The sequence below is a fragment of the Taudactylus pleione genome, unplaced genomic scaffold (assembly GCF_031769625.1).
Source record: "Taudactylus pleione unplaced genomic scaffold, aTauple2 ptg000040l, whole genome shotgun sequence".
Lineage (NCBI taxonomy): Eukaryota > Metazoa > Chordata > Amphibia > Anura > Myobatrachidae > Taudactylus > Taudactylus pleione.
In genome coordinates, this window is record NW_028284442.1 from 10,264,501 (window position 1) to 10,288,510 (window position 24,010).

Genomic DNA, 24,010 nt, shown 5'->3' on the forward strand with positions numbered 1-24,010 from the left:
ATATAACTATTTTTTCCGAATAGTAACATAAAAAAATTGGGACATGGGGTAATAGGGTTAACTTCCATCCTGATACCTGATGGGACTCCTTCTTATCCTATTTGTAAAATAATATATAAAAAACAATTTGTAGTAATGTAATGTAAACAATAATTCATTTTTGCCATTCCGAGGGAAATTTCATGTAGTAATAGGAAACTCCAGTCTTCTTAGCAATATATTTATATTATATTTATATCATATATTGGCAATCACCTAGAACAGGGGTGGCCAACCAGTCAGAGTCAAAGAGCCCAAAAATATCTGTCATAGAGCCGAGATCATACGCTCACCGAAGTCGCACATGCAAAAAGGGGCATAGCCTTTGTCAGATAGGCCACGCCTCTGGTATGATGTTTGAAGGAGCATGTAAAAGCACATACACACAATCACCATGGAGGTAACAATTAAAAGGGAGATTAAAATCCAGAACAATGTGAAAGAAAAACAGATCCACATAAAATACACTGAAACAAGCCAGATCCACATATAATACACTGAAAAAGTCACATCTACATAAACAAGCTGAAAAAGCCACAGCCACAAAAAATACAATCCAGCCCCCCATGTGTCATTCCAGTCGCCCTCATGTGTCACATTCATGCCTCCGGAGCGGAGCAGATTGCTGCATCAAAGGACGAGCCTCCTCTGAACAGCTGTGCGCCTATCAGAGCTGGCAGTCAGTGTCAGTCAGGGGAGCTGCATCAGAACAACGGAAGATCCACATGTGGCTCAAGAGCCACAGGTTCGCCACCAATGATCTAGAATCATCATTTACATACTGTATCTGCCATCATTTGCAAAACAGGTTAAAGAACAGTGCTGCTTCCATGTAAATATGCTGCAAGCACAGTACTCTACACACACTACAGCGTAATAAAAACTGTGCAGATTATAACACATTTAGCTTCTTTACCGAATCATGCTGTATTCTGTATTCTGACAGAAAACTTGTTGCTCTTAAATGAAAGTCACTTAAATCAACAAAATGCACTACTGTATATAATTAGCTGGGTGTGCTATGTTAGGTCGACAGTTATCATGTCGACATGTTTAGCATGTCGGTGATGACCATGTGAACATTCATCTACATCTACACGGATGACATGACGACATGATAGATTGTTGACCTAACACTATTACTTATTATTTACTACCTATCCCTAACTTCTACTACAACCCTTCCCCCTAGTGCCTAACCCCCCATCCTTGCAGCCAATCCCCAGAGCCAGTCTATACTCCTCCCTAACTATAAATCTGTCCCTTCATTTTAAATCTGCCCCACCAGCAATGCAACATGGTTTTGCCATGGCAAAGCACATGATGCAACTGAATGGGTGAAGGGCCGAGTGATGTAATGATCTATGCATATATATACACAGAACAATGTATGACTGCCCGTACATACAACACGAAGCACCAATATACAGTATCTGCAGCAGTGGCGTAACTAGGGCAGGGCGAGCGGGGTTCGTGCCCTGGGCGCCGTTGGACCGGCGGAGCGGGGGAGCGCCGCCGGCCACGGTACCGGCCCGCCCGCCCTAGATAGCCAGTGTAGCGCCAACCGCAATGAGTGCGGTCAGCGCTACACATTTGCACAGGACCGGCGCTAGGCTTCCAGCGCCGGTCCTGTGCTGCACGCCTGAGCCCGTTCCCTCCCCCTGAGCGCTTGCCCAATAGCGCTAGGAGGCGGGCTCAGGCTGTGCATAACACACGCATCGCCGCCAGCGCTGGCGGCGATGCGTGTGTTAAACAGCAGCCAATGAGAGTCAGATAGACTCTCATTGACTGCTGCAGCACCCACTGCAAGAGCCAGACTTCCGTCCGGCTCCTGCAGTGGGTAATGGGACTGACGTCATGACGTCATGACGTCAGTCCCATAATGCTGAGCGCGCCAGCCCGGGCGGACTGGCGGGCGGGAGCGGCATCGCGGACAGGAGCAGGAGCAGCGTGGAATCAGGTAAGTATATTTTTATATATATTTATTTATTTATTTTTTAACCTATCTGCACAACGGGGATGGGGTTGGCTACTACTGGGGGGACCTCTACTGGGGGGGGTGTGGCTAGGACCTCTACTGGGGGGGCTACTCTACTGGGGACTACTACTTGGGGGGGGACTACCACTGGGGGCATTCTAAAAGGGGCCTATTACTAGAGGCACTGCACTCGGGGGACCACTACTGGGGGCAATAATAGGAAGGGCCACTACAGGGACCACTGGATAGGGGGGGGTCACTACTGGGAGCCTGCATCAGGGGGACCACTACTGGGGGCACTGCATGGGAGGGGGGACACTACTGCTGGGGGCACTATATAAGAGGCTTACTGCTAGGGGCACTGCGGGGACCACTACAGGGGGCACTAGATAGGGGGGATCACTACAGGGTGCCTGCATAAGGGGACCACTACTGGGAAAACTGCATTTGGGGGGGCCACTACTGGGGGTACTGAGTAAGGGGAACTAATTGGGGGCTGTATAAGAGGGACCACTACTGGGGATACTGTATAAGGGGCACTACTATGGGCCTGCATGAGAGGGACCACAACTGCATACTGGGAGTACTGTATAAGGGGTACTACTGGGGTTAAGGTGCATATGGATAGGAATGTTCAGTTTGAAAATAAGGGGGTGTGTCATGTTGACACGCCCCATTTTTAAGTGACCACGTCCATTTTTTTGCCGCACGCGCCTTCGGCGCGCACATGGGGGGAAGGGGGGGAGCTCCCTTTTCAAATTTGACCTGGGCTCCAAATACCCTAGTTACACCACTGATCTGCAGATATATTGGGCATTGGCTGTGCAGCAGAACTGATGCAATATGTTTGTGAGCTACGTCGATCACAGACATAATGCTGGTACACACTGGCCAATGCACATACGATATATTGATCGCCCAATATATCTGCAAATGTGTACCCAGTATTAGTTTGTTCTAATTTCATACTACTAGGACTTTTTGCCAGATCTTATATTGCTACTTTCCTTTTTGTTTCAAATTTCTATTTGTAAACATTATGGGGCTCATTTATCATACGCAACAAGTTTTAAAACTCATTGCGTATGATAATGGTGCTTCAGCCAATCAGCTCTTTAATGTCATCTGTTTGAAAAATGACATTTGAGAGCTGATTGGCTGGTTGGCCGTAGCACCATTTTTAATACGCAACAAGTTTTAAAACTCATTGCGTATAATAAAACTCATTGATAAATTGGCCCCTATGTGGCTGATTCACAGGGGGAAGCAGTGGCCGATGTTTTCAGTTTGCGCATGCATCTAAGTTGCACTGCACGTGTCCCGATGGTTACCGCTATAATACGCAGTATCACAAATGAAATAATTAGCACCACCTGTGGATCTTTTAACATGTATCAGCCAGTAATAAATAACCTGTGCACCAACTAGAAGATCTGGAAAACATGCACTATTAGAGATGCACTGCTATAGAGCCCAATATGTCCAGGGCAGTGCTAGGTTCTTCTGCTTCTCCCCCAGACTCCCGGACTTGCTCCAATAGTCTGGAATGGTGCCCACATCTAAAATAAATACATTCAGCTCAGGCAGGATGGCCTACTGACGCATCTAATGGCTTACTGTGATCACTGGTCCTGTATATGCTGGAATTATTACACACAATACACTTTGTATGTACTAATTCTGCCCTCTTCATTGACAGGCCACACTCGCTCTAAAATTAAGCATTTGGAAACCCCCCTCTGGAAAACCTGCGTTTGCCACTGCCCTGGCTCAGGCTTGTTGGAGGGATCAGGCGGGGGCCCAGTTCTGATGACGCCCTCCCTCCCTCTTACCTGTCAGTGGGAGACCAGTCTGCTCTCCTCTGCCTGTGGGGAGTGTGATCACACTGATCATGGTCCCCCCCTGGATTTGTGCTGGGCTGAGGGGGTCACAACGCCCCCCTCCCCAGTGCGCAGGCACTGAAAATAGATTTAATTTTTTTATTTTCTAAAGGAGCGTAGTCACGTCTCCCACAATTAGGCCACGCCCTCTCAATAGTAATGGGGCGGGGGCTGGTTCTTTACGGCCACTTCTATAACATTAGGCTTACTACTGTGCATTTGGTTGGATTTTCATTTTTGGACTCAACTAAATATGAAGCAATTTTTAACAAGATTCATCATTTGAATCAAGCCAACCAGATCTAGACCCTCAATTCATCGTAACCATATACAGGGTGTAAATTACAGATGATATTAGCTGATTTAGGACATGATTTAGAGATGTACACTAACCCGATGGTTAGCACACATTGCCGATTGTTAGAGGACTGCACATGCGCAGGATGTGTTCTGTGCATGTGCAGCCCTCCATCTGCGAGTTTGCTTGCAGTGCCTCCCAGCTTGATTCACAGGCTGCAGTGTTTGGGAGGTGGAGCAGGGGCATTCCTGAACAGCGTTCCAGAAGGCACGATGCCAGGGCATGTTGGTGGACACAGATTTCCTGGCCTTGCAAGCTGCTAGGAACCGGCCAGGCTGCGGTAAGCTTCAGCAAAGCCGCGTGTGTGTGGCTTTGCCATTCCGTCATCTCTGAGTTAGGCCTTTAGGCTCTTTGTGGCTAATGCAGGTTTGAATGTACACCTGTCTGTGTTTCTTGCATGCTTTCACACTATCAGGAACATCTCCATTTACAAGGGAATGGGCAAAACTTATCTGTAACAAAATGTTCTTATGCACAGAAAGTTAAGTAAAGGCATGTCAACCCAAATGCGGGTTATGCAAAGTTGGACATAAGTATAAAGTGTTTCCAGACGTACCATATGCACCAAGTTTAGGCTATCTTACTAAGTGTACAGATAGTGGAGGTTTGCCCTTCTAAGTACGTGTAACTATGCATAAGGATGAATATACAGATTTAACTCCATGCATGCAATAATGGAGCAATTATGGCTGCATTTAACTTTGCGTCAGAGCCTTTCTGTTTCACTGTAATGTGCAACTGTTAGTCTGGATTCATGGAATACTGAAAAGGATTTAGTATGGATTTGATGCATTTACATTTTATAACAGGAAACACATTTTCAGGGAGAAATTGTTTAAAACCCAGTACTGCATTATACTGAAATAGTAGAAGGTTATACAAAATATATATATAAAAATGAAAACTTACAATACAGCTTGCAAACCCAATCCCACCCATTTTAGGGCTAATGTAATTCCAAACTCCAATACTTCCTCTCCGTATTCTCTGTCCTACAGATAGCTCCAAGAAGAAAAGTGGAATTCCAATAACCAGGAGAAGTATCAAATACGGTACGAGATATGCACCTAGAAGGAATATAATAGGTTTAGCAAAACTTCAGCTGTGATCCTAATCGGTGCTGTGAGTTCAGATGAGTCCACAGTTATTTGACCTTCTCACTTGTCATAACCAGACACTGTTATCTGAAGTGCTCATATATAATTACTTAAGTACCTCACTTGTCTACCAAACCTATGATTTGTATAGTTTTGAGCCTATACAGTATACAACAGCACTGAATATTTTACCCTAAAATAACTACAAAAATGTTGTAAGCTTAAATAGTGCAAGCAGACCACATAAATAATAACAGTTATTATCAAGAATTATGACAGAAACAGTAAAGTTTCTTTTTCATACGCAAATGTACATAGTACACGAACCATACAAATCTTGCAGGACATATAGAACAATAGGTCAATATTTGGAGGTATTATTATTACACTTTATTTATAGGGTGCCACACATGGTCTGCAATACAGGATGTAGTTATGATGCCGCCAGTCTAAATCCCAAAGGGGGAAACCCGACAAGGGACTTAAGATAGGTGCTGAAATACTGATGCCTATCTTAATCCCGATGCCGGATTCCAGAAGGACGCCAGACCGAATGAGTTAAGTCAGGGGCACCCTTAGCTGTTAGCCGCGCAAGGGGGGGTTAGGTTTAAATAGCATAGCAAATTTAGCGTAATTTTTTTTTTTTTTTGGAGGGGGGGGTAAGGATTAGGCACCCCTAGGGGGAGGGTTAGGTTTAGACACCACTGGGGGGGGTTAGGGTTAGGTACTAAGCGGGGAGGGTTAGGTTTAGGGGAGAGATTTAGGTTTAGGGGGATACTTAGGTTTAGGCACTCACGTGGAGAGTTAGGGTGCGGGCTGGGGAGAGTTAGGCTACAAGTATACTTACCCAACCCCTGTCAGGATACCAACCATCGGGATGCCGCTGTCGGTATTTTGACAGGATGCATCCCGACAGCCGGCATTAAATACCGATTCCCTCAATACTATACACTTGAAAAGTAACAAATAACACTACAAATCTCAACACAGCCACTGATATAAGGGGTACAATGGAAATATTAAGTGGACCCTGTAGCTATTAAAGTGGGCAGAGATAACGGGTTTAAGTTAACTAAAGATAGCGAGGGAGAAGGCAGAACTGTAGACCAAGAGGATGAACTTAAAGTGGACAAAGGGCCTGATTCAGACCTGGTCGCAAGCGCTGAGGGCTGAGCGCTCGCAACCGGGTCGATGTTTGCCCACTGGGCATGCGCACGACGGAGCCGGCTCCGTCGTGCGCATACATGAGACCCGGCTAGCGACGGGTGCTCCGTCGCTCCGGGTCTCGCACCCAAGGGGGCGAGCTGTCGATGGTGATTGACAGCTCGCTCCATTTGGTAGGCGTGGCCGGGGGGTGGCTTCACAAACGGAGGAGTTCCCAAGCGAACGCCTGCTGTTTGTGGGCGGCCCCACTGACATCACAAGTGATGTCAGTGGGAGAGCTTCCGGCTCTATTAGAGCCAGAAGCTCTCTGGGGCTTGCGGCCATGAGACCCTACCACAAGGGTATCGTCACAAGCCCGATGGTCGCGATGGTCTTGACCATCACGACCATCATCCTGGCCGCTCACAATAGCTGTGGGTGGTCACCCACAGCTATGCGAGCGGCTGGGAGGCTGCACAAAAAAAAAAAAAACGCCCAGATTCAGAGCGAGTGCTCTTTCAGAGCGGCCAGCTCTGGATCAGGGCCAAAGTCTTCCCAGGAGCATGAATTTCTCCAGTGGCGTTTGGTGGAGCCGATGCATTCTTGTAGGTACCGGGTTATTTTGGAGTGCCAGGGCTGAGGTTTGGAGCAATGTAGGGGGCAGCAGAGCTGAGAGCAGAGGAGAGAGTGAGGTTGAGGATGGAGGCCACCTGGTTGGGGCAGGACAGGGTGGATGGGGGGAGGACAGCTAAAAATAAGCAACTAATCAGAAGCTAAGCTAAGCCAGTCCCAGTGGCACTGGTGTACTCACTACACTTTTCTTACTGCCCCTGCACTGTCATACAGTAATTTTTCTGGGCACCATAAGAGGTACATGATCCCATGTGCTCAGCAGCGTCATGGACATGATCTAATAATTCTGCAATGCTGCTGGGCAGAGACTGTATTCCAATGCAGAGAACTGGAGGGGTCCGATTAGCAGACGGGGGGAGGTTGTGTTGAAAATACAGTAAAAAATTTTGAGACTAAGGTAGAGGAGAAGGAACACTAAAACCATGCAAATTGGGGAGGCAGCACACAACAGAACATACAGATAAGGGGTGTGGGGGCACAAGACAAAAACATTGAATTGGGGGGTGTACAATACAGGACATAGTTTTTTTGGGTCGAGAGTGGGATATACAGTACATAATACATATCAAACAGGTACAGGATATGCAGATGAAGGGAGCACAAAACAGGACATACAAATGGTTAGGCATGTGTGGCTTTATAGGACTTATAGGGACCAGTGGAAATTACCTGGGCCCGTGGAGCCTATTTTTCAAGTCAGAAGCTGACAATGCCAATGATTACAGTGCTACTGAATCTATTTACAGTCATTTACATTCTGGAGAAAGTTGTTTTAAGCAGTAGAGGATACAGTTGTGTCCTCATACAGTACATCTAGCCTCAATGCGCCATGTGGTGCGAGATTCCTGGCATGAGTAAGCTACCAGCTCCCATGTGACTCTGCTGGCGCGGGCATCTTTTTTTCTGAAAATGTGCCTTAGTTGCAATGTGATGTACTAAGACGCACTATTTTGCCATACTTGTTTATCTGTATGCGACTGAATCTGTATAGGAAGCACAAAGGAAGCCACGTACGCTGCATCATAACACTTTTATACAGATTCAGAGATTGTCACACACAGATATACAAGTGTTGCATATCAAATTAACCAGTGCAAGTTAATCCTGGTGCATCCTAGTCAGATCACATTGCGATTAAGATGCATGTTCGAGAAAGTAAGATGCAAAAAAGACACCTGGCACTAGCAGAGAAGGGGCTGTTTGGCTCGGCTTCGGCAATGATGTATGAGGACACATCTGTAGTAGGAAATTAAAAAATAAATAAATAAAAACAAAAAATAGAATATTATGTAAAATAATAATCAGTGCAGAAATGAATAGAAAGAATGATATACTACTCAATAACAACAATAAGTTATAACGACAGGAAGACTTTACTTCAAGACAAATTTATTTTTAGTTCCTATTCATGGTCAGATGGGCATATCCATTTTTGGACAAAACTCTAGTAATTAATACATGAGTTCTATTCAGGTTTGGACTGGATCACAGGGGTACAGGGGAAACCCGCGGTGGCCCCCACTGCCTGTGGGCCCACACCCCTGCTCTAGGTGTTAGGTTCCAGACCTTAAATTATCGATTGTTACTCTATTAGATGGTCAGTTACCTGGTGGAGCAGGACCACTGATCAGCATGGGACTTGGTTAACTTCTATTGTAACTACACCAAGATTTGCCCATTGCTAGCCAAGCAATTGTGGTGGCTGGTCACACCCCCTCTGGTGGATGACCACACCATTTAAGCATGGGCCATCACCACTGCATTCCCCCGGTGGGCCATTCATGTCCCAGTCCTGTATTGGTTGTATTTAATACAGGATAATACAATATAGTGGATATGTGAGCTGTATTCAATATGCAATCATAGTAAAATCATGTATATTCCTTACCGCCGCCATTTTTCTGGCATAAATATGGAAATCTCCACACATTTCCCAAGCCTACAGAAAATCCAACTTGTGCAAGGATATACTGGAGTTTGCTGTTCCAGGCTGGTCTTTCATCCTCAATATCCGACCCATCCTCAATATCTCTATCTTTCTCTAACTCATCATGGACCATCAGCTCACTTTTCTTAAAGCTTTCATCACATGAATCCTCATTGGAAAGCAGATCCTTAACTGATTCCACAACATCATCGTCCAGTTCTCTTTTAGTTATCTTACTGTTCTTAGGCATCTGAAGTAGTAAGCCTGTATTTTCCGTATTTATTCAAGGTATCACAATGGAAAGTCCACAAGTGCCACTTTCTATCATAAAGTCAGTTTTGGCAAAACTATTTGAAATGCTATATTTCACAAACAATGCTTTTCAAAGATCCATGGTGCTCGGGTATCTAGAAAAGAAAGATATATTTTATTCACTTGAAAGTCAACGAGAATATATAAAATACCTTATTAATGTCAAATTTGTTCATGGTCATTTTAACACCTCTAGTTCTGCATTTCACTTTCTACAATAGTCATTAGACAGGATACAGAATGCATTAGTACAGAATATTTATTAACAACGGGGTTACAGCCAAGCATGAGATTAAAGTTGCTGTAATATTAGCTAGAAAGGATTATTTTGCTTTAACTCCTCATTGTGAAACCATAATGCCTTTATTCACTTCACTTAATGGCATACGGGAAGGCACGGGAATATGCAGAATTTTCCACAGCATTAGGAAAGTAGCCTCACAATGTATTATAATATGGAATTATAATTTTCATAAGGAATTTGTACAAAGTTCTCGTAATTCTCACAAATGTTCTTAAGCTCTGTGTAATAAGTTCTATGTACTTTCCAAAGACAATCACTACTTATTTTATTTTATTTAATGCCTATTTAAATATCCATTTCTCCACAAGCTTAGAAATATTGTTCTCATTATTATAACAGAGTTTAAAATATTACACCTACAGAGATCTCTCAATCAAACATTTGTATTTGTTGATCAATGTTTTCTATTGTAATTACCAAGTGACATTCTTCACTAAGGGCCTGATTCAGAGCTGAACGCTGTGACCAGAGCGCTTGCTCTGAATCAGGGCCCTCCTCCATGAAAATGGAGCGGATAACTGGCCGCTCGTATAGCTGTGGGTGATCACCCACAGGATATGCGAGCGGCCAAAAAGATGCTCGCGATGGTCTTGACCATCGCGACCATCGGACTTGCGACGGAGACCCTGCGGTAGGGTCTCCTTGCCACAAGCCCTGGAGTGATTTTGGCTCTATCAGAGCCAAAATCACTCCCACTGATGTCAGTGGGGCCGGCTTCAGACGGTAGGCGTTCCCATGGGAACGCCTCCGTCTGGCAGGCACGCCCCCGGCACGCCCACCAAAGGGGGTGTGCTGTCAATCAACATCGACAGCACGCCCCCTTTGGTGCGAGACCCGGAGCGATGGAAAGCCCGTCGCTCCCCGGGTCTCGCGCATGCGCACGACGGAGCTCCCTCCGTCGTGCGCATGCGTAGTGGGGAACATCGACCCGCTTGCGAGCATAGTGCCGCTCGCGAGCGGGTCTGAATGACCCCCTAAATGCATACTCTGCTATATTTTTCATAATTGGAATCCTCTTACAATATATTGGTGTTTGTGAGTATGTCCGAACACCTACCATCGTCATTCTGGAAATCCAAAAATACAAGGATGACAGATATGAGGAGTGTTAGGTTGGCAGAGCAGGACTAAGGAGCTCATTCAGACCCAATCGCTAAGCAGTGGGCGCTCGCTTGTAGAAGGGGCCGGGTATGCAAATCAAGCGATCGCACTTTGTCCTAGAGAGCGATGGCAGTGAGCGTACGAAGGACAATAAAACCTTCCACCTGTCACTCGCTGCACACGTCATCTCCAGGAAGTGTGTATTTAATCTTGAACATCGAGAGCCATCAGTGCTGCTCACAGCGCTTGAGATAGACCCTACCCTCCCGCAAGCACTGTGAGTAGTTCAGGCTAAAAAACAACCAAGTGACGTGTTCAATGACGCTACTTTGCTAATTATGCACACCCATTAAACTCCGTTCTGACGCCCAGACACGCCTGCGTTCGCACATACACACCCCCATTCACAAGCACCTTCCCCTGTTACCACCCACAAAAGGCGCTATCTGTCACTCAAAGAAGCGGCCAGTCTGTGTGCAATGAGCGCTCGATTCCCGATCGCTAAGACTGGCTTGCGCACGCGCATTGCGAACCATATGCAAGCGCAGATGTGCGATTATCGGCAAGAGCGAGCGCCCGCTGCTTAGCGATCATGTCTGAATGAGCTCCTAAGACCCCTCCTTTGATCAGCCATACCAAAATGCCTTTACAATGAAATTTTCCTGCACCATTTACCATACCATTCTATATGCATACCCTTGTTAAGTTCATATTCACAAAGATAATTTCCTCCCACCACCCTCAGCAGTCTCCACTTATGGAAGTACGCCCCAACATACCAGGCAACAGAAAGGCAACCGATTGCAAAATACTGACTGTTTCAGTTCTTATGAAGCAAACTAGTATTATATAATCTGTTGTCCTCCAGCTGGTGTGGAACAACTGTTCCCAGCATACTTGCAGGTAATCCTTCCCTACAACTTCTAGTAACTCAGTGATGGCTCCTGAGAAAGACCACCTCAATTTGCCCCTGCACTGTGCTATACCAACTTCGATTTTGATTTAGCAGGAAAGGACTATACAGTACAATCTGCAACAGTCTGTCAACTAGCCAAATGATCAAATTGAACAATCAAATCTACATTTCTAAACACCATTAGTTTACAATGGGATTGTACATATAACATTACTGTGGATAAAAATAATATACACTTAGATAATGTAAATGTCTTGATTTACATATTTTGCTGAACCATTTAATTTCAACTTTTAAAATCATATTTGGACTATACCTTTCACCTGCACTGAGTGCATTTGAGTGACAATCTCAGTTATCCTTGCAGGATGAGATGCTGGAAGAATAAGAATAGCTGCAACAAGAGTATGTAAACGAAGTCTACCTTCCACCAAACCTCCAGGACATCAGAGAGCATGTGCTGAGTATGGGAACTCACAACACAAGTGTCAGATGGTAATAAAGTGCAGTGCATGCCCATTGATGGGCTGTAGACTGTATTGAAAATTAAATGCTGCTGGGCCACCTAACTTTTAAAAAGCTTTTAAACAATAAAGGGTTATATTATAAAAATAAAAAGTTAAAAAGTAAATTATATACATTGTCAAATTTAGGTCAGTCTTAGGAAACAGTGAAGTAAAGGGTTCTCCACCTAAGCATAAAAAATAAATTTGTACAGAATCTGATTATTCAGGGATATTTTTAAAAGATAGGGGTCTGTGTGCAGCTACACTACCCTCCTTTGTGCAGTCCATCCCCCTCTCCCCATAATTACTGCTGACGGCACAATCTTTGAAAAGATGAAGATAGCCACCGGCAGCAGGTATAGAGTGTGAGGTTCAATGTACGTCACAATTAAACAGTTTTTGTGGATGCAGGAACTCCCCTGACTCATGGGCCCATGGGCAGTGCACATCCTGTATCCTTTATAGATACATCACTGAGGGCAGTGAATAAAGAAGTTATACTCACCTTCACTCGAATCCCTGCATCATGCAATCTGAGAAAAGATGGAGACTTTTAATGCTCCCATCAGCTGTTTAATAGGGCTGTCTGATCTGTTTCAATTTGCATTTGACATCTTGTCTACATTGATCAAGGCTTGGATAACACAGACCAACACTTTTAGGTAGGTGTAATTTCAAATCCAAGTTGAAACAGAGCAGACAGCCAGCTTAGCAGTGACAGCCCTGCACTCTTATACAACCCACCAGAGAGTGAAACTACATAGGACTTTCTCTACATTGTGGGAGTCCATCAGCATCTATTACTAATTTGCTATGTTCTGCCCAAAGGCCGTTAATAATGATCTTTTACATTTAAGCTGAGTAAACCTTTAACTTGCCAATTGTCCCTGATTTACCTTCTGAGATTTTAGAAATGAAATTTTCTCAGATTAACACTAATGTTCATGTGAGGTTTTTACATTCAGGAGCTCATTTTTTTACTGAAGATTAATGTAATATTTTTTTAATACATTTAACACAACTTTTCTCTTGAACTGGGCACAAATCTCATATCTTCTGCTTCAAAAATGATTTAAAAGAAAATGTAATTTGGGAAGACAAAGCATATCATAAATATCTTATTCACATGACATACCCCAAAGCAACTTCAAAGCTATCAATACAATTGTCTGAAAAGTCGGCCAAAAAACCTTGGCGTTTCCGTCATGTGACAGCAATCCTTGCAGGATTAGAGCAAACAAAGTCTTAATTATTTTATGTGATTTTTACAGAAGTCACAGCAGTGCCCTGAGTCAGCAATCAATTAGATGTTTTTATCTATTAAATATTTACATGTACTCTAATAATGTCCCTGAATATTGGTTAGTATTAGGAAAGACAAGTGGAAATCTCAGGCATGTTTACATTGTTACGGAAGAACTCCACCCAAATGTAATTTTTTGACTAGCAGCCCTTTTACCTAATTGGCACGTTGCTCTTTCAGTACGGTGGATAAATGTGAATGAATACAGCAATGTACTGCTGATGTGGTGTAAAAGGCAGCTGTCCAATCAGTATTGAAAGATTTGCACCACGCAGTAGGTTTTTCACCTTTCTCCTGGAGTGGGGTCCATCTGGAACCATATGGGCCCTTGACATGAGAGACCATTTGTAGTGGGTATTTTTTTTTTATATTAACTTTGGATGAGTTCTTCTTTTAATCTATAATGTTGATTTTATTTTCAAACTAAATTTAGGGATAGCTTGAAGCATTTAGCACTATTTTAGAAACATAACAATACTCCTTGGCTTTCCTAAACAGGCTGTCTCTGCTTCTCTCTAAGTTTAGTTAATTGCCATATGATGTCGTTGTGGATGAAGGTGCAATACAAAAGCTTCACCTGGTGTGGCTTGTCTGTTGAGGTTGCATAACTCTTGCCGGGGTGCCAGCACATCCCGGCAACCAGCAGTACTCCACTCCAAGCTCCTTCAAAGCAAGTCTGCAGGTAACAAGTGTCATCCAGCGACCAAACCACCTCATCCATAACCCCCCCCCCACATACACCATTGGTCGGGACTATCATTTTTTGCCATTAACCAGCACTACCCCTCTAGTACCCAGCCTGGAACGGAACAGACCTATAGGTAAGCGGGACGCCGCTATCCTATATCATTGAATGAACTAGCATAGTGTCAATTCGCTAACCATCTGGACACTTCAGTGTGCATTTACTCTAATACTGTGTTTCATTTTCTTGTCTATACTCCGTAGTATCGTCATTTTTTATGAGTGTATATTGTTGTGAGCAACCTCATTTGTACATTTATTACTGGGTTGTGATATTGTATTTCAGTCGGTACAATCTTTTTACACACCTGTATAGTTTCTGTCACAAATATATGTATTACAATTCTGTGGTTGACACTGTGTTTAACCATTAATCAGATTTTTTCACTCATTATCTATAAAATCTTTATTAGACTAAGGTGCACACACCACATATAGGGGTATAGCGTGGTAAAACTTCACACTATATAAGTAACCTAGGGGTGAGGCACCTCTACCCTCCCTGCAGCAAACCCCAAACCTTTATTATCCAGTGCGCAAGGAACCCATTACCATTTCCATAATTCAGGAACAGATTGTTGCACAGTTTTATTAAATCATATTAAGTTAGTAGCATTAAATCCCAAAGTGTCTATTATAGGACTATGGCCGGTATTCAATTAGTTTCGCACCTGCAATACTTTTTCGCATGCCATACTTTTTGCCAACATCATGTATTTTAGCCGCGATCAGTTTTTGTGAGCGCCCCCAATATTCGCTATTATTCAATACTAAAACACGCAAAAACGCAACCGGAAAACGCAAACCAGGCGAAAAGTGCTGTCAGAATTGGGGAAATCAGCCTGACACCCCCTAAAAGGTGCATTAACATTAGGGATCAATGTAGCCCTAATAAAGATATTTGGGGTACTTAAGGTGTGTCAAGTTGTGAAGAAAAGCATTAAGCAGTTTTTTTGGTGAAAATAAGTAGTCCTGCCAAATTTGGAGTACATGAAAATGGGTGCAAGCATGGTTTTAAAGTCGCTAAAGTGAAGTTTTTAAAAATGTAAAAAACGCACCTTCAGCAAACACCTGCAATCAAAAAACACCTCCCCCATACTTTCAGCTCCCCCAAAAGTCTATTTCGCTAGTTTAAAAATTTGTACCCCCACTTTACACTTTTTCACACTCATTTTCAAAGTGCTTTTTTGGGGTGTTCCACACTTTTTTTGAGTTTTTTGATGCAGTTATCCTTTGGGGAGCTGTCCCAAGGGTGCAGAGTGGTTTCCTTACCTTTGCACCCGTAAATAGTGATTTTGCACTTTTTTCTCCACCTATTCAGAGCAAATCTTTTTTGCCTCTTACATTGCATTGCGTTTTCGCATACGCGATAAATGTTTGCAATTGAATACGGCGAAAAATGTTTCTGACTGGCGAAAACTCGCAATCCGCTACACTTTTTCGCGGATTCCGACTTTTCACGGCTAATTTAATACGGGCCTATGTCTTTTTACAAGGTACTGCTATCTGCCTGATTTTGAGAGTTTACTAATTTTCCACAGTGTTATTACAGTTATATACAGTATAGTACACTATAAAGGTAATTTGCAAAAGAGGAAAATCAGATGGATTCAGCATCTGTACATGGGAGGATGGATCCGGTGTCCCTTGCAGAGTGTGGGCTAGGCACAATAATGCACATTGTTTTGCTTAACAAGATTTTAAGTTATGTTAAAGAAAAAAATCCCTTTTGAGAAAGGTAAACATGTTCTGGAGGGATGTAGTTGACAACCCAGCCGTCAGAATGCTGACGCTCAAATTACCGGTGACGAAATCCCGTCAGCAGTTTTTAATTCCGGCACCAGGATCCTGACGGTATTAGGGTTAGGGGGAGGGTTAGGTTTGGGTTTAGGCACTATGGGGAGCGTTAGGGTTAGACTGCATGGGGGAGGGTTAGGGCTAGGATGTGGGACAGGTGGGTTAGGGTTAGGGGGAGGGTTAGGATGTGGGAAAGGTGGGTTAGGTTTAGGGTTAGGCAACTTACCTTTGGGCGTCGGGATTCTGTCAGTCGGGATGCCGCTGTCAGTTTTCCCACTGCCGACATCCCAACCTCCGGGATCCCATACCCATGCCGTTCTGGAGATGGTGTAAGCCAGCATATTAGCTGGAGAAAGCCTAAAACATTGCATCTCCAAATTTAGGAAAGAGAAAAGTGCTGAGAAATCAGATTTCTCTATCCTTTCTTTTTCCTTTCATATTCCTGCAGTCCCCATAGGTAGCAACATCTTTGATGGCCACATAATGCTTACACTGGAGAAATGCTTTCTTGCCACCTTTTCCATTTGTTAAAAGACGGCACAACAACAGTCCACACATCCCAGTTCTCGCCCGGGACAGCCCTTTTTTGCAATCCCCATATGTGTCAATCTCCAGAATAAGAAACTTTCCTGGAGCTTGTGCCATATAGGCAATGCCATCTATAAGGTTATGGGTTTCTTTTCACAAAAAGCGAGTCCATCCTCCTCTGCTGCACCATCTTACCAGTGACACATGCGCACAAGAGTACAAAGGCTCTGGGTGCAGGGTTTGCAGTGCGGGCCCCACTGGACCCAAGAACCTATGTGCACTGCATTCGCTGCACCTATTATAAGTAGACCTATGATGTAGAGAGTATACCAGTTTTTTAGCAGATACAACAAGCAGTTGCAGATTTTACCCAGGGACTGCAGTCCTCCCAGTAAAATCTCCGGACTGCCTTTGCAGTGGCAGTGGCTTCCCATCGGAAGTGCTCCCTGCTAATCGCAGTTGGCCTGGCAGTCCCAGGGTAGTGTGTTTTCTCCCCCTGGGACTGCCAGTCCAGGCTGCAAATAGCAGAACATTTCCAATGGGAAGACACACTGGCTTCTAGGGCATGAAACTGATGCAGTTTCATCGCATCAGTTCGTGACAGGCGTCTCACTGTTTTCGGACGCCGTTGCATAGATATACTGTATATATATATGACCACCCAATCCTCCTTCATATTTTTCTATCTTCCTAGGAAGCCAAAGGAAGCAGATAATATTTAGTATTAGGCTCATCATAGCTCTCCAAAATTTTTGAAGCTTCAGATATGGATAAAAGATATGGATAAAAGATATGGATAAAAGATATGGATAAAATATCTGAGTATCCCACAGTTTCTCCAGAAGTTTCAGATTTGTCTTGTAAAAAGTCATTCATTCTGATAGGAAAGCAGTACCTACAGAACAACCATTTATATGAGTTTTCTTTCATTTTAACACAGAATGAGCTGGAGGAAATACACTCCGAGATGTCAGCCCATTCCTCATTATCTAATGTCTCTCCAATATAAACACTCCCATGCAGGTTTATGAAGAGAGAGTTGAAGTAAGCCCTTTTGTGGGGGCACTTCTCATAGAAATATCAAATGTTGTTAGAAGATGCAATAAGATGCAGATGTTTTGTGCGAGATGGAAATCTCAGAGTTGAAAAAGTAAAATAAACTCTTACTCCAAAGATTAAAATTAACATGAAGACCCTATTGTGGAAAATGTTTATGTTATGTACATTAGTATAAAAATCTAACATCTACTTCTAACGATGAGCTTTGACATGAGGACATGACCCAGGCTAGTTTAAGAAAGGGTTAAATATAGGGATCAATAGTGAAGAAACAGGAACAAATACAGCCTAATCTCTCTATTCCAAATTGTCAAGGAAAGAGTAATTACCAGGTGACTTTTGCCAAATTAGACAGATGTGTCCATGATAAACAGAGAAGAGATGGCCATAATTTAGTTGGATTCTGCTTTAACTATTATACCCCTTTTACACCAGAGCAAAAACCTGGGTTTTTGCTGGGTCTACCCAGGTCGCAGCTCAGTGTAAATGGGTCCCTGAAAAATAACCTGGGTCAAGTGACCCTGCAATCCAACCCAGGTAGCTACCAGGGTTGGACCCAGGATGGACCCGGGTAATGGTGCAGTGTAAACGGTGCAACCCGGGTTATCTGACCTGGATCATGCCTAAAATGAGCTGATTGGTGGCTGTGGAACAGTCACCTCCCACTTTTAATGACCTCACAGGTTTAGCAGGGCAGACCTGAGTTCAGTGTGAACAGGGCTGACCTGGGAGTAACCCAGATGAAAGGTGCAGTGTAAATGGGTCTGACCTGGGTCTGACCAGGGTTGGAACCATGTCCAAAAACCCAGGTCGGACCTGGGTTTTTGGTGGAAAAGAGGTATAATACAGTAAACGTCTCATGACTCTTCAAAGTGTCAATCATGCTCAGGCACACTGACAGCCGGGTCAGGGTGAAGAGGGCGTGGCCTAATTGCAGGTGATGTGGCCACGTCCCCTTAGGAAAAAAACAAAAAATTTTGCATTGCTGCAAAGCGGTACTGAGTGCTGTGGAGAGGGGGCTGTGAGCCCCTCAGCCTGGCACATAGCCAGTGGGGGGCGCGATCAGTGTGATTGATCCTTCCACAGGCAAAGGAGACTGCTGCGGCTGCTGTGAGCAGTCTCCCAGCATGTGCTGGGCTGCTGTGATGTAAGAGGGAGGGGGCGCAGCTCCTGCCTGGCCCCTCCAGCAAGCCCAGGCTTGGGTAATTAGTACCCACTCCCCCCCCCCCCTCTTGGCGCCCCTGGTGGTGCTGCCTTGAACACACTATAGGAGAGATGTATCATGCATTGGGGAGATATAAAATGGAGAATTTGCCCAAAGCAACCAATCAGCTTCTAAGAGGTATATTTACTAAAGTGAGAGTTTTTAGAAATTGAGATGTTGCCCATAGCAACCAATAAGATTCTACTTAACATTTCACTAGCACCTTCTAGAAGATCATAGCTAGAATCTGATTTTTTGCTATGGGCAACATCTCCACTTCTAAAAACACTCACTTTAGTAAATATACCCCTTGAGCTGCATACACACACAACGATTTTTTTAATGATTATCGTTAAACGATATCGTTTAACGATAATTGATGGCAAAAATCGTTCAATCGTCAAACGATGAACGATTATCGTTCATGCGCGTTCACGTTTGTAGTTTGTCGTTTGTAGTTTGTCGTTCAGTCGGAATTGTCAACTCAACGATTTTCATTAAGGGAATATGCAAAAATCGTTTGTAGTTCATAAAAATCGTTCATGACATTTAATAAATGAACAACTTTAGTAAACGATTTTAGTAAATTTTTTCAAGGGAAAAAATCGTTTACTCAAATCGTTCATTAAAAAAATCGTTGTGTGTGTATGCAGCTTAAGTGTTAAGTGAAAAGTGATAGTTTTATACCTATTTAACCAGTGTAATTTCATAGACTGTGTTAGATAAATGATAGTTAGAAGCTGATTGGTTGCTTTGGGCAAATTCTTCACTTTATCTCCCTCCAAGGCTTGATACACTTCCACCTGTGTGAGCTGCAGCTGTTCACTAGCATAATTTTGCACATCAGCAGGTGCGGAAATCACAGCTATTGCAGCATTTGCGTAGAACTCTGAGTCAGGCCTATTGACTAGTCCAGACTTTCTGTTCCTGTTCATACACAGAATCTTGCTCCGTACAGTATATCTAGGCTTACCATACTATTCCTATAAATAGGACCCTCATGAATTATACAGGTTATGTGGTTGGCTGACTTCAAGCCTGCATTTCACTTGGTTTTAATCAGCCACAGAACCTGTGTAATTCATGAGTGTCCCGGTTTAAAAGGATAGGCCCCCATTTACTAACGAGTTTTATCACAAAAACGAGTGATACATTTCACTGTGTATGATAAATGGTGCTTCAGCCAATCAGCTCCCAACTGTCATTTTTCTAACAGTTGACAGTCGGGAGCTGATTGGCTGGAGCACCATTCATACACAGTGAAATTTATCACTCGTTTTGGTGATAAAACTCGTTAGTAAATGAGGTCCATAGTATGGTAAGCCTACATATATCATATGCACTTTGGCAGAAATCAAGGTGCACTTGTGCAACTAGAGACACACAGCACCACCATAGAGAATGTTGTAGGGGACCTCCAGGCCAAGGCCAACAAGTGTTTACTGTTGCCATAAGTAGGATTGTTATGCTTATATAGGCTCTCTCTTTACATATTGGGTATATATGTATTTTGTCACCCAGATAATATTAGCATACAATAGGTCCTGCTTTCTGGTGGTGGGAACACCTTGGTGGTGGAAGCCCCTAGGCTGTAGCCTATTCCGCCTACCCATAAAAAGTGCCTGAATGCAGGTACGCTACAGGGTATATATTGCTTAATATATAGTTTCCCAAACTCCACCAATACAGTCTAGGTTTTAAGGATATCCATGCTTAAGTTCAGATGGTTAAATAAAATAGACTGAGGTGCTAATTAAGTTACCTGTGCTCAAGCATAGATATCCTTAAAACGCGGATTTTAATGGTATAGATTGGTCATCTCTGGATTAATACTTTGCCAAAGTGTGGTTAAGCGAAATGTATGTTGCATTCACTGTGCTCACTCTCTTATTGGTCAGAATGTTTATGTTTGTGAATGCTGCACAGGACAGGTTACAATGGGTTGGGTACAGGATCTAGACGGTCGGGATGCTGACACTCAGAATACTGATAGTGGCATCCCAACAGTCAGAATCCCAACCGATTTAGGTAAGTCTTCTAACCCTTACCCTAACCCTAAACCTCCCATTCCGCAACCTAACCCCAACTAGTTTTCACCCCAGAGCCGGAAAGGGGCAGGGTGTCTGGCATGAAAACAGGCACTAAATATCCTTAAGATATACCCCCTTTTTGTAGGAGGCATGCCCAGCACTTACGAAGATGCTGGCCAGCCCCAAAGCTCTCCCTGCAGAGTGAAAAGATGCCATGTGCATGTGACTGGCATCTATTCACCCAATGGTGACTGTTTTACCATAACTTTTCCCACCCGCTGGACACTGGGACCTACAGGTGAAGACGGCACAGATGGCAGGCTGTTTCTGCAGTGTAATTGTGGAAAGAAATGATGGGCGCTAAATAATGCGCTCCCTTCTTTGTTTTCTGCTTCAGCAGGGTGCCACCATAAGGACAGGGCACCTTTTACAGTTTTAAAATCAAGCAGGGTGTGGCATCTTACTAAAACAGCCTAGCAGAAACTCTACCTAACTCTCCTGTCCCGCAGACTAACCCTAACCTTCCCCTTAGAGCAGGGGTTCCCAACCACGGTCCTCAAGGCACACTAACGGTCCATGTTTTAAGGATAGCCACTTGAGCACAGGTGACTCAATTAGTACTTCAGTTATTTTGATTTAACCACCTGTGCTGAAACATGGATATCACTAAAACAGGACTGTTAAGACCCCCATACATCAGAGATTGATTGCAGCAATCGTGCAATTTGCAATCGATTGTGTATAAAAATCTTTCCCTTTTTCAATCAATTGCAGAATTGACACAATCGATTGAAAAAGGGAAAGATTTTTATACACCATCGATTGCAAATTGCACTATTGCTGCAATCAATCTCTGATGTATGGGGGCATTTAGTGTGCCTTGAGGACCCTGGTTGGGAATCACTGCTTTAGTGCCTAACCCTAACCCTAATATTTACCTCCGCAGTCTGTCGGTATTCTGATAGTCGGGATGCTGTGGCTGGTATTGTGACCATCGGCATCCTGACTGTCTGGATGCCGACTTTTACCCATTACAGTGTGTTCTTGTCCTGCAAGGACATAACACATAAGTGAATGCATTATATGAATGTACAGATGTGTCCTCTTACATCCTTGCCAATCGTGTTACGAACGTGCGCATTCATCATGCCATATGTTTACCAGCAGCAGCCTACACTACGGTACGCTATGGCGCGCACTGTGATCACATCATTCAATCCTATGGAGCGCACGCTTCACGCCATGGGTGGCGTGATTTGCCTTGTACGTAGCAAAGATGCAAGAGGACATATTTGTACCTTACAATCTCAGAATTTAGGACAGGGGTTTTCAACTCCAGTCCTTAAGCACCAACAACAGGTCATGTTTTGTGGATTTCCTTAGACATGCACAGGTGAGTTAATATGTTTTGCTCGGTCAATAATTATCCCACCTGCTTACATAGACAGAGATCATCAAAACATGATCTGTTCGGAAACATTGAGGGTTGAGAATGAGAACCACTGGTATAGCAACAGGAGATCTACACACTGCTAACAAAAAAGGTATTACCAGAAAGGTTAAACATGATACATCCACACTGGGAGTAACAATCCTGCAATTAAATATTAATAACGAATATGACCAGCCAGTGATATCTCTACATAACTGCACAGCTCCTAATTAGTTTTTGGGAATGATTCAGAGATGCACACAGACACAACAGCAGCTGCATCCATTACTGCAGCTGCATCTGCACCTTTATGCTAATGCCGTGACAGATAATCTTCCTATTGAGAGTCCACAGGCAGTGGTGCTAATGCATCTTGGTGCTAATGCAGCAATAGTCGCTACATCAAAACTTGCATCGGCCCTATGGCAAACGCAGTTTCTCCTTCTGAACATGGTATTCTGAGCCAGTGCTACTGCATCATTAGATGCAGTTGATGTAGCAATATGCCTGCTACATGCCCATGTCTGCCTAGCCACTTCCCTGTTATTTCCCAGAAATGCCCACTGAAATCCTTGGCTCATTCGTCCAAATTTGTTCTGCGTCTCCCGATGGTAACCATCAGAGATCTGCACAGTAGCAATCGGTATTATAGGCAGGGGGACAGTAGCAGGTGGAGAGTCTGACTGGGGCAGCACATCTGTCAAACTGTAATGCAGGGGTCCTAAGGCGAGCTCCGGGAGAACAGACACCTCCCGCGAGCAGAAGGAAAAAAGGGCATTAAGTACCATAGAGAGTCACAGCTATGGGATACATATGCTGCAAGCTTAAGGCCGGTACACACTAGACTAGGGGTGGGCAATAAGCGGCCCACCAGATGTTGTAAAACTACACATCCTAGCAAATGCGCTGACACAGTTTTGCTGTTTGGTCAAGCTAATAATTATGCAATGCATGCTGGGATTTGTAGTTCAACAGCTACAGGGTTGCTTATTGCCCACCCCTGCACTAAACAATGTCTAGTGTGTATGACAGGGGTTCCCAACCATGGTCCTCAAGGCACACTAACAGTCCAGATATTAAGGATAACCATACTTGAGCACAGGTGTGTTAATTAGTACCCTAGTTATTTTGATTTAACCATCTGTGCTCAATCATGGATAGCACTAAAACCTGGACTGTTGGTGTGCCTTGAGGACCGAGGTTGGGAAACACTGGTGTACGACCTTGTTAGCGACAGGACCCGGTGGGGTGCCGGCATACACACTTTCCAATGCCGGCAGTGATGGAGCGATGGTGGGTGCTAGACTGCATACAGCAGCATGGCCCCCACTAATGATATCGCCTGTCGAACCTGCATGCAGGGCCGATGGAGGATGTCGCTGATGACGTGAAAGTGCACGTCATCAGCGACATAGCGGGTAGACACTAGACAATGTGCCCGTTATATTGCTCCAATCCGCAGGACTGGACGACATAACTTCTATATTGTACCCAGCTTTAGGCACTTGAAACAATAAATACTAAGCAATTTTAACCATCAATATACTTCTTATTAACACATATTTTATTATCTTTTTCTTGTTTTCAATATTTCGCTAAATTAGTTAAATATGGGACCCAATTATGGAAATTATTAAATAGTAAAATCAGTATATATACAATAGAGAGTTTCAGCTATTGGATACATATGTTGTAAGCTAAGGCACTTTTACAAATTAA

The 24,010-nt window shown here is 43.8% G+C and overlaps 1 protein-coding gene across 1 annotated transcript in view; it reads right to left on the reverse strand.

The window, feature by feature from the left end:
• The window catches only part of SLC6A15 (solute carrier family 6 member 15), a 91,566-nt gene that overhangs the window by 60,033 nt on the left and 7,523 nt on the right, over positions 1-24,010 (reverse strand). Inside the window, exons 2-3 of the mRNA XM_088454391.1 lie at positions 9,017-9,462; positions 5,165-5,322 (exon numbers count right to left, since the gene is read on the reverse strand). Coding sequence (XP_088310517.1) covers positions 5,165-5,322; positions 9,017-9,305 — 447 coding nt within the window. The 5' untranslated portion in view covers positions 9,306-9,462. The remainder of the gene's footprint in view (positions 1-5,164; positions 5,323-9,016; positions 9,463-24,010) is intronic.